General features: G+C 36.5%; 1 protein-coding gene across 1 annotated transcript; it reads left to right on the top strand.

The window, feature by feature from the left end:
- Positions 1-6,695: 6,695 nt before the first annotated feature.
- On the top strand, positions 6,696-11,223 carry amh (anti-Mullerian hormone). Its single transcript, XM_048183023.1, has 7 exons — positions 6,696-6,939; positions 7,365-7,652; positions 7,751-7,920; positions 8,258-8,369; positions 8,434-8,569; positions 8,753-9,183; positions 10,719-11,223. The coding sequence occupies exons 1-7, from the start codon at positions 6,831-6,833 to the stop codon at positions 11,138-11,140; spliced, it is 1,668 nt and encodes a 555-aa protein (XP_048038980.1). The 5' UTR covers positions 6,696-6,830; the 3' UTR covers positions 11,141-11,223.
- The last annotated feature ends 960 nt before the right edge of the window (positions 11,224-12,183 follow it).

Genomic DNA, 12,183 nt, shown 5'->3' with positions numbered 1-12,183 from the left:
ATTTATTTTTCCTATATTTATAATGTAATCATGTTATTTGGCGCCCAGCACGAAGCAGCCCTTGTTTGTTTGGATCAGTGCCGTTTTTATATAGAAGAAACACCTTTTGGTCTTAATCTAACTTAAAGAAGTATGAAAGTAAATTGCAGAACTTTATAGGATTTTTTTTTTTTTTTTTTACTTCAATGGTGCTCCGAAATCGACCTGTGTGACAGGTAGTGAATACTTTGAATTATAAGTTTGGCAAACTGGTGCTATATGGCATTTAGTTCCTTAAGATTTTTGTTTCTCGTGAGGAGAAAGTGTGCTAAGCCTATTTGCCTACCATCTTGGGGCCGGACGGCTCGGTGCTGTTTTAAAATCGTCGCTTTCTTCACAGTGTAACTCAAAAACAAATCTTACACGTACTGGCGCTGCAGTTCACACGGATGTCAACTAGACCAATTTTGCCCACACCAAATCCTACAGTCCACTATCAAAGCCTGTCCTAGAGTGTCGTGTAACCTAGAGTTTGAGCCTGTTGTGTATCGTGGTGATGTGAAGTTGTTCTGATGTGAACTAGATGGCTAGTTTTTTTTGTCAGTGGGCTAGTACTAGTGGTTGACCGATATGGGTTTTCCAATGGCTTTTGGAATAATTTAATAGCATATCTAGAGAATAGACTGGCCAGTAGCAGATTTAATGATGCATATGAAATATTTGGAGAATTAAATGGATAGTCAAAAATAAACATTCTGTTATTTATTCATCCTCATGTTGTTCCAAACCTCTGTGGCTTACTTGCTTCCGCGGAACACAAAAGAAGGTCTGGTAACACTTTACTTGAAGGGGTGTGCATAAGACTGACATGACACCTTCGTAATCTTGACATGACACATGTCATGACTATGAAGGAGGTTTTATGCATGTTTATGACAACTGTCATTAAATGTCATTCGCTCAATTATGTCATTTTTAATGCAAAGATGACATTGTTTGAGATGTCTTTGTTACGACAACTTGACATAAACCAACACATCATAACCTGTCAGTGTCTTTGTCATGACAACTTGACATTAGCAAAATATCATAACCTGTCATAAACATGACATAGCAGATTAATTATCAAACTTAAAAAACTACTTAGCTTTATGGGTTATCATTACATTACATTATTTTGGTAACACTTCAGTATAGGGGACACATATATAAACGATTAACTATGACTTTTCCCTCAATAAACTCTTAATTTACTGCTTATTATAGTTAATTGTTAGGTTTAGGTATTGGGTAGGATTAAGAATGTAGAATAAGTCATGCAGAATAAGGCATTAATATGTGCTTTATAAGTACTAATAAATAGCCAATATTTTAGCCATATGAATGCTAATAGTAATAAGCAACTAGTTAAAAGACCCTAAAATAAAGTGTTACCATTATTTTATCTTTTTTACGAAATTTGAAATTGTCTATTATCTGACCTTCTGTTGGTGGAAACTTAAAAAAACCAAAAACAAAAAAAAACATGAAATGAATAGTCATGACGCTGTTATAAAATTATTTGTCAGAGTATTGTCACTTAATGACATTTTAATGACAAGTTCAATTTGTACCACTGTACTTGAGCTCAAGATACATATTTATGACACTATTATAATGGCCTCATGACAGCCAATGTCAAAACCAACCACATGACAGTTTAATGTAATGTTGTCCCATAAAGCTAAATAATGTCAAGTTGTCATGACAAAGACACTGACAGGTTATGATGTATTGGTTTATGTCAAGTTGTCATAACTTGGACATCTCAAACAATGTCATCTTTGCATTAAAAATGACATAACTGAGCGAATGACACTTAATGACAGTTGTCATAAACATTCATAAAACCTCCTTCATATTCATGACATGTGTCATGTCATGATTATGAAGGTGTCATGTCAGTCTTATGCACACCCCTTCAAGTAAAGTGTTACCGCTTTTGTTGTACGGACGTACTTTTTTCCATCTGCCCGATATATCGGTCTATCACTAGCAATTTCAGCGTTTTCAAAATAGTCATTGGCGTGCAACGTCGCCAACTTGAAGACAAAGCAGGAGTGGACTTATTGTTTTGCGTCCTTATTTCCTTTTATCGTGTTTTGTTGCTCAAGTATGTGCTCAAGGAAAAATCAACCTCACCTAAGCTTTAGTCAGAATGCTGTTTAATAGACTATGGTGTATAATAATAATATTAAAAAAAAAACAAAAATGTGTAAATGGTCTCTCTGTCCGATTAACGTGAGAACATTTTGATGAAAATAGGATATTGACCAGTAAATGAATGAATTGTTACCAGCACTGAGGGTATTTTTTTTGTTGTTGTTGTAATTAATAGTCAATGTTAATGTTACCTGTTTTATTGGCCAATTTGTGTTTTGATATCTTTGCGACTGTTTATCAATGATGGTTTTATGATTTCATAATCCTGAGCATTTGGATACTCTTTAGAACAGTATGGTGCTCTCCTACACTTTAAACAAGGAAAATGCAGCTATGAAATTCATGCGCCTCTCGCATTGTGAGGGGTAAACATTTAATAAACGTCAATGCAAGCTTTGCTTGTTTTACTTTGTGACGTCTCATTTGAACTCTTTTGTCCATTGTCCAGATGCTTTCTCCTGTTTGCGTGGAAATGAAGCTCTTCTTGAAATTGATGTTAAGCTAAAAGGTTAACAGATCGTCATTCTTGATGTTGCTTTTTCTCAGGTACATGTTTGAGGTTGTGCATTGCAAAAGGCAACTCGAGTCCTTTCGCATGTTATAAATAGATTAACAAATATGTTTTGAATATGTAAATTTAGAGATGTCTAAATATATAAATTCATATAGGTTTGTCTAGTGTCTCAGGAACATCAGTTCTGGCTTTGTTAATAGTTTTGCATATTGAAAGGGAATGTTGAAAATATTGGCTGTCTTTCTAGCTGACAGATATAAATGAAAATAAATTTGTTTTACTGTGCATTATTTACCTGTGATAGAAATTTCCACTGAACTGTCATTTAATACCATCTCAAAGGTCATAATTTGTCCTTTTTAAGTTTTTAGAATGAATCTGAAATAGATGCATTCCTACTTTCAATGAATCGCATTCTTATGTTTATTCATTGTTCAGCAGAAATATCACAGGACAATTGTGCAACAACAGTTGTCAGATTTGTCACCATTTGGTGCTTTTAATCAATAAGAATGATAAGGTTTTAAATCTCAGATTTTTGTTAACAAAGTTAATAAAGTGTTTCTAATAAAAGCTCAGTTTGATCCATTTTTTTTTTTCATTGCCTTGCATAATGTATAAAGATTAATGTCCAGCTGGGAAAGATAATAACTCAACCATTTAGCAATAAAACGATCACAAGCCAATTTAAAAATAATAAAATCCAAGACGATGCAGGTGACATTTGTGAAGGTCACTACACGTGATCATTTATTAATGTCCTTTTGACTGGTTTCTGTGGCTGCATATTCCATGTGGGCCTGCTAAGTAAAGATGATACTTGTTGAATATAATTTGAAAATAATGCAATGGTATTGATATACAATGAAGATTACTGATTACTCCCTTGCAACATCAAATAAAAAAGTAATAAAAAAAAAATGTACCTTGTGCTCTTTTGTGTGCTTTAAGCGTTTAAGAAATACCCCTTGTATTTTCATCAAAAATTCCAGATATGGTAAACTATGTAGCATTTAGTCCTCTATAATTTGTTCCTGTTCTCAGCCATTCTTTTGACTAAAAGATACCTACCTTATCTCTTGGGACTGGTCAAACATCTTTCACCCCACTGCTAAAGGGACCTTGAAAGTCTGGAAAACATGTGCAGCTGTGTGTCTTCCAGAGATCAGAGCTAGGGGTAACAACAAGAGGACTATTGTAGCTATTCCTTTGACAGTCGGTAATTCGCCCAAATCAATCTTTAGCAAGTTTTGATTTAAGGGCCTTTTGCCTTTAATGTCAGAAAACAACATAGATGGGCCATTATAGAATTGGTTCAAAGTCAGAGTTGGAAATGTCTTGGGGGGGGGAAAATGCCTTAATTTTTTGCTATTTAAAAAAAAAAAAAAATAAATAAACATTTTCACAGGTAAATCAAAAACAGTTACAATATTTCAAGTGTAATTTATGAGATTTGTTGTATTTTAAAAACAATCATTCTTGTAAAAGGCATAAAGTTTATCATACTGATTTCAAAGTTAAGGATTCATTTGTTTGAATATACATTGAACCAAACACGATAATAACATCTTAGTTGATAATTTAATATGCTTGTGACAAAACATCCCATGTTTCGGTCATGACTGCACGTTTTCGGTAGTGACAGTAATGTTATAGTAGCGACCACATCACATTACAAAATTTTAACTCGCTTACTAAAACTTTAAAATACTAATTATTTACTTAACTGTACTAAAATTTTGGTTATTTCACCCAAATAAATGATTGTGTTCCCTTTTGTCACTACTAAAACGATGACATGTTTTGGTCATGACTGTTTCGGTAGTGACAACTTTAGATACTTTTAAACCTAGCTCAAAGATGCTAATCAGCACATGGTTGGCTAGCACAGTTCTGAACAGTTGTACACATAAAAACGACATTTTATGGAATAACACCCAAAAAAGTTTGCTTAATTGCAGAAAAAAGGTGTTTGGTAGTGACGTTCCTTAAAGTTACACAGATTTTCAGACTTTTGAACACATTTAAGTCAAAATGATGTTACCTATCTACTATGAAAGAGAGGCTATGAGAGGGAAGGACACAGGAATATTTCCTGATCAAAGATTTAGGGGTGTGACTAAAATCAGCCTCAGACTAAAACATATACTGTTTCGGTAGTGACATGAAAATGCGGGACATTTTTTTTTTTTTACATAAAGTTTTATGATTTCATATATATATATATATATATATATATATATATATATATATTATTTATTTATTTATTTATTTTCACCTTTTAAAAAAAATCAAAAATAAATTTTTTAAAACAATGGAAGTTGAAAATCTAGGGGTTAGAGTTCAGTACAGCCCCCTCCCACTTGAAAGCACCTAATAAATTACGATTTTATATATATTAAAGGGTTAGTTCACCCAAAAATGAAAATTCTGTCATTTATTACTCACCCTCATGTTGTTCCACACCTGTAAGACCTTCGTTAATCTTCGGAACACAAATTAAGATATTTTAGTTGAAATCCGATGGCTCTGTGAGGCCTCCATAGGAGCAATGACACTTCCTCTCTCAAGATCCATAAAGGTATTAAAAACATATTTAAATCGGTTCATGTGAGTACAGTGGTTCAATATTAATATTATAAAGTGACGAGAATATTTTTGGTGCGCCAAAAAACAAAACAAATTAACAACTTATTAAGTGATGGCCGATTTCAAAACAATGCTTCAGGAAGCATCGGATCATAAATGAATCAGTGTATCGAATCTGCTGTTCGGAGCGCCAAAGTCACATGATTTCAGCTGTTGGCAGTTTGACACGCGATCTGAATCATGATTCGATACACTGATTCATTTATGATCCGAAGCTTCCTGAAGCAGTGTTTTGAAATCGGCCATCACTAAATAAGCTGTTATTTTGTTTTGTTTTTTGGCGCACCAAAAATATTCTTGTCGCTTTATAATATTAATATTGAACCACTGTATTCACATGAACTGATTTAAATATGTTTTTAATACATTAATGGATCTTGGGAAAGGAAGTGTCATTGCTCCCTATGAAGGCCTCACAGAGCCATCGGATTTCAACTAAAATATCTTAATTTGTGTTCCGAAGATTAACGAAGGTCTTACGGGTGTGGAATGGCATGAGGGTGAGTAATAAATGACAGAATTTTAATTTTTGGGTGAACTAACCCTTTAAGCTTACTAATATTTTAAATATTGTGGGATTCAATAAATAATAGAATGATCATAGTAAACATCTAAAATTTGAATACTTAAATGATTTTTAAATGTGTTTTTTGTTGTTGGACAGCAGGTTGCATCAATTCTGTAGAATGGCCTAGATAGGAAAATATAGGTGCATTGGGAAATGGTACAAGCCTATTTTCACAAGTAGTGGTAGTGCATATGCTTGTGAAACAATCCGTGAATATAGTGCCCAGCGAGGCACTCTGATTTCTTCAGAGAGACAATATTAGCAATAAGAGAAAGCAATTTTGCCTTTTGAGTCAATGTGAATCTCTCGAGAGTTTTGCAGTACAAAGTACCATATAGACAGCTGTGCCCTTGTTCCTTATTTAAGTTTATGGATCTGCTCCTTCCAGGGTTTAAACCTATACTCTTTTGGTTACCGGCCCAGATATGCCCTAGCATGCAACACATTTAATCAAGAACAAAATATAGTTCCTCCAGATCTGAGGTGTGCAATACCAGACAACTTACAATGGGGGTAACAAAAATGTGTGCAAAGAGATGAGGACACTCTGGGAAGTCTGTGTCCCTTGGTAATGAAATAAGGAAAGGGTTGTACAAATTTAAGAATGAACTCTGTTGCAATTTACCAACCAGGAAGATCAAACTCTTCTCCGCTATTACAGCTGTGTCCGGGGTCTATACAGTATTCCATTGTCTTGATGAGTTCCTCCTCATCTTATCAAAGACCAAAGGCATGTGATGTCCACTATTCCTTGAAATTGACTCGCATACTTTGAATACCCACGTTACTCCAAGGACGTGCTTTCTTGGCAGGCAGGCTGATCTCAGGAGAGCAGGAGGTGTTGTGTATAAAACACACCCCTGCTGTTGACCCATCCCAAAACAAGTGCTGGATTTCTCTGTGATTGAATCAGAGAAGATGCTTTTCCAGGCAAGATTTTGGCTGATGCTGTTGCTGACTGGGTCATATGGTGCCGCAGTGGGAGACAAAGAACAGGACAACAGCCCAAATGTCACTCCGCTATCAGGTCAGTCCCCTCCATTTGTCCCAGGGTATGTTGACGCATTAATGGAATTGTTTCGCATTTTTACATCTCTCGGATCAATGAATCTGCTAAAGCAATAGCTTGTACCTTTCGATGTGATTATGATAGTAGTTCGATGTTTTCTCGATTGTATTTCTCTGAACTGGTTGCAGGAATGTAGGAACCATTTGACAAATTTGAGGAACACATTAAGGCATGGGTGTCCAATCTTGCTCCCAGAGGGCCACATTCCTGCATAGTTTAGATCCAAAACACTTGCCTGGAGGTTTCTAGTGATCCTAAAGACTTTGATTAGCTGCTGGAAGGTGGCCATCCAGGAGCAGAATTGACACCCCCTGCAATTCACTCTTCAAACGGGGTAGGTGACACTTTTTCTGCCCATGAATGGTTGTCGAATTGACCAACAGGATTGAATGGAGATGAGAGAGAAGTCGGAGATAAGGCACATGCCAGTGAACAGCTAATTGGCCCACCTGCCCAGTCAACACAATCCACCGAAGACGTACCATGTGATCAAGAGCAACAAGCCATAGATGACTTCCTGTCAGCCCTGATCAGAGAGAGTGAACTGGGGAAGATGGAGTTCCAGCGATTCGGAATATGTTCTCCCGGAACACCAGGTTTGCAGGTTTCACGCCTAATTCAGAGTGTGCAACAAAACCGAAATGGCCTCAAGGGTGTACATGCAACAAAAGGTAAATACATTTTTCTTGATTTGATTTCCAGCTAAACCCTGGTTTTATCTAGATGTTTGTCCAGTTGACACCATTAGCTGAGGTTAATTTTTTTGTAGATATTTGGGATGCTGACAAGGAGGGAGAGATGACTTTAACCCTCAAATTCCCAAGGCATGCCCAACCGACCAACCCGGCCTCCGTGACGCTCCTGTTCAACGTCGATTCCATTAAAGGAGACGGTTTGAGAGTGAAATTCAACAGTCATTCCATCCATCCAAATACACAGGTTAACCTCATAATAATGATGTTTATATTTCTGATACTTTTATGATAGTGATGGTAGAGAAAGAACAGAAAATGACGGGGTGAAAAGGGGCAACAGGACTGGGAAATGTCAAAGTAGGGGCATATCAACCACCTAAGTTCATATTCTTTCAACATATTAATTGGGTGAATGTTACTTTTACTAATTAATATTTATGATAATAAAATTTGTGTAACCACAGCATTCCCACCAACCTCCATCAGAGAATGTCTGCTAACCAATACACCATGGCTCCAGTGAGTTTTTATGCATATTTTAAGTTGCCATGATGTGTTTTCTCTGGTTATTTGACTTTCAGACAGTTTGCATTTCTGAGGCCACACGTTTCCTGATCCTTACAGGAGGACAGAGTCATGCCCATGTTCACCTTAAGCTGAGTGTAACAGTCGAGACAATCAAGGATGAAAACGGTGAGACATTACTCTCATGAATCCTTTCACACGGCGCATTTTAACTCTTTCCCTTACATTTTAGGGCCGAAACCAAATGTGTCTGAGCTTCAGGAAGTGTTGATGAGAAAGGTGGATGGCAGCAGTACAACAATGAGGCCGATCTTACTTTTCCTCTTTGATCGTGATGAGCAAAGGACACATCATTTAAAATATATGGGGTAAATGATTCACTTGCTAACGTTGTTTTACTGCTCAATTTAATCCTGCATTATGTGATTAGATAACCAAGATGTTAAGTGATGACCCATTTAATTGTGTGCCTTCTTAAAGTGAAAATTAAAATGGAATAGCATACTATAATAGTACATAATGCCTATTGCCAATGTTTCTTTTTGTCCCAGAATTCCACTGGATGAGAGACCCCCATCCAGAACTTTTCTTTTCCTTTGCGAGCTGCAGAAGTTCTTGAGTGAGGTCCTGCATCAGAAAGATAGACCAACACCTCAGGATGATGCAAATGCAGTCTTTTTGGATGCACTGCATTCCCTTCCACCTCTCAGCCTTGGAGTGTCATCCACAGAGTCCCTCCTATCAGGACTGGTGAATTCCTCCACGCCGACTGTATTTGTCTTCCCCAAGAGGCAGCAAGGCCTGCAGACTCACCGAGTGGAGGTGACCCTAGATTCTCCTCTGCTGTCTGTGCTCAGAATGAGATTGGATGAAGCCATTGCTCAGGTCAAACAGCAGGAGGCGGGGCAAAAGGTGATTGACAGGCTCCAGAAACTGAGTGAACTAAGTGCCCTTTCTCCACATGGAGAGGACGATGAAGCAGGTGAGCGTTAAGCATTTTCATGTACACCAAAGGCCAAAATTTAGAATAATTTTTAATTATTAAGGTTTCTTAATAATGAAAGGTTTAGTTCACCCAAAAATGAAAATGTAATTTATTACTCACCTTCATGTCGTTCCACACGCATAAGACCTTCGTTTATCTTCGGAACACAAATTAAGATATTTTTCATAAAATCCGATGGCTCAGTGAGGCCTCCATTGACAGCAAGTTCATTTACACTTTCAAACGACCAGATAGGTACTAAAGACATATTTAAAACAGTTCATGTGACTACAGTGGTTCAACCTTAATATTATAAAGCAACGAGAATACTTTTTGTGTGCCAAAAAAAAAACGACTTTATTCAACAATATCTAGTGAAGGGCGATTTCAAAACACTGCTTCATGAAGCTTCGAAGATTTACGACCTGTTGTTTCAAATCACTGGTTCAGAGTGTGCATCAAATGATTTCAAACTGCCAAAGTCATGTGATTTCAGTAAACCAAGGTTTGTTATATCATAAGCATTTCAAAATTTCAATAGTTCACTTGACTTTGGCAGTTTGATACACGCTCCGAACCACTGATTCGAAACAAAAGATTCGTAGAGCTTTGTGTTCCGAAGAAAAAAATATATATATATATATATATATATATATATATATATATATATATATATATATATATATATATATATATGTCACAGAGGCTGGGTGATATGGACAATATTTTTTTGATTATATTAGTGTTGACATTTTTCAGACAAACCATAACTTTAATTAACTAAGTGCCAATTAGATTTGGTTTTGATTAAATGAGAAATAAGTAAAAAACAGTAAAATTCTCAAAATAATGCACAGAAAATTTAATTGTTTTCACTTAAATGCACCGAGACAACAATGCATAATATTAAACATTCATATTTATCCACATTTATTTATATTTTTTAATACATGAAAAAGTATTTGTGAACATTTTTGTGAGATGCAAATAATCATTTTGTAATGGTTTTGAGTTAGTTTACTAAAGCAAACAGTTTGAACTGAATCTTTGAACTAAATCTTGCCAACTTTAAATCATAGATGCTGTGAAAACATCTCTGACTTACTTAACGCTCTCATGCTCACGAGTTTCGATACAATAGCTCAGTCTCATTTCGGAGGCTGCATCCTCCGGAGGTCTGCATACGTCATCAAGGATGTCTTTTTTAAGAAAAGTAACCATAATAAAATTGACTTTTTCCTCATGAGGAGTAAAATACTGTAACTTCTTTCTTACTTTGCAATTTAATGGTTACTTTTCTTAAATGAGACTGCCTCGATGGCGTATGCAGCCTTCAAATGGGACCTCCAGAGGACGCAGCCTTTGAAATGAGATGCAGCTAATGATAGATCTTAAAACTAGTCTATTAACGGAAACTTGATGGCAAATCATATTGAATAGCTAAAGAGTATTCAAAATATCACCCAGCCATATGTGTTACCATTGAATTGCATCTATGCATATGGTTCATTCAAACTTTGATTTATTCATAGTCAATAAGGACCACAAAGAGGCCCAGTACCGGTCCGTTTTGCTGCTGAAGGCCCTGCAGACGGTACTCAGTACCTGGGAGGCGGAAAGAGCCCAGAGGGCAGCCAGAGCAGACGAGGACAGTCCATCAACGCCCACTCAGTGTCGGCTTCAGAGCTTGACCGTGTCCTTGAGGAAGTTCTTTCTTGAGCCCTCCGTGGCCAACATCAACAATTGCGAAGGAGTGTGTGGTTTCCCACTGAACCATGCCAACAACCACGCCATCCTCCTGAACAGCCTTATCCAGAGCGGCCAACATGTCAATCGCTCTCTCTGCTGCGTACCGGTGGACTATGGCGACCTGTGTGTGATCGAGCTGGAGAGCGAGGGCACTAACATCTCCTTCAAGACCAACGTGGTGGCGACCAAGTGCGAATGTCGCTGACGGCCTCCTTTGCTCTTTGAAATGCATTTTGAATGTATGCGTATATCAGAATATATGAATAAAATCTCATACATCTGCATTTATTTTTTGCCTAAAAATACACCAGACTCTCAGTTTTTACAAAATGTATGCAAATAGGCCTGGTACTTATGCAAATGTGCAACATAAGCTGTAATTTGAAGTGTAAATTAGGAGAGAAAATTTGCATATTCAATGATATAAACAAAAACTTGTAGACCACTTTTAGCTCTGTGAAATAATTAGATGTCTTGTTGCAAACAGATTTGCATCAGTGCTGAGCTCATGAAAAATGTGGCTGTTTGAATGAAGTAAATATTCATAAAGCTTTTCTCTGTGTCAGTTATATGTATAATGAATGTTAATGTATTCACTATGACTCTTTAATATAAATTGAAAAATACTCTCAAAATGTTACAGGTGGTTTTAGGTTTATATAAACCATATTTCAGGTGAGAGTTATATATATTTATTTACTATATATATTTCATCCAAATCACAGTTTTTGGGATATTACAGACTATTCCCTCCCCTTGAGTAATCCTTTAGCCATTTCTTTGTTACGGATCTTCCGTGGTCCGACCTTATCTCCATCCTGTCTCTGTCTCGCTGCTCTTTTCTTTCTGAACTCTTCGATTTCATCCTCAGATCTCCAGTTCCAAAACGCAAAGGTGTCCCACCAAGAATCGGGCTACAGCAAAAACAGGCAAATGTTCAAAAACTATGAACTAGGTGAAAACTGTTCAAGCTGATTCACATGAGCCTTACCTCTGCTGTCAGATCATCGGCCTGAAGCTCTGATCCAGGTTCATCTTCTGTCACTTCAAAGTATGGCTCTATTGTCTCTGTTACACAATAAAACACCATAAATACTTGTTCTAATTGGTCAGTTGTGACAGTTTGGGGTTGGTACGTCTTTAATGTTTTTGAAAGAAGTTTCTTATGCTTATCAAGTCAGCATATATGACCAAAATTAGTAAAACAGTAGTAATGTGAAATATTATTAAATAACTGCTTTCTATTTT

The sequence above is a fragment of the Megalobrama amblycephala genome, linkage group LG2 (genome assembly GCF_018812025.1).
Source record: "Megalobrama amblycephala isolate DHTTF-2021 linkage group LG2, ASM1881202v1, whole genome shotgun sequence".
NCBI lineage: Eukaryota > Metazoa > Chordata > Actinopteri > Cypriniformes > Xenocyprididae > Megalobrama > Megalobrama amblycephala.
This window is presented reverse-complemented; position numbering and strand designations above follow the sequence as displayed.

What these genes read in the sequence shown, in the direction of transcription:
- amh (XM_048183023.1), top strand. Translation starts at nt 6,831, where the DNA reads ATGCTTTTCCAGGCAAGATTTTGGCTGATGCTGTTGCTGACTGGGTCA. An exon ending in CCATCCATCCAAATACACAG is followed by an intron (nt 7,921 to 8,257) that starts GTTAACCTCATA and finishes TTTGACTTTCAG; the next exon opens with ACAGTTTGCATTTCTGAGGC. An exon ending in CATCATTTAAAATATATGGG is followed by an intron (nt 8,570 to 8,752) that starts GTAAATGATTCA and finishes TTTTTGTCCCAG; the next exon opens with AATTCCACTGGATGAGAGAC.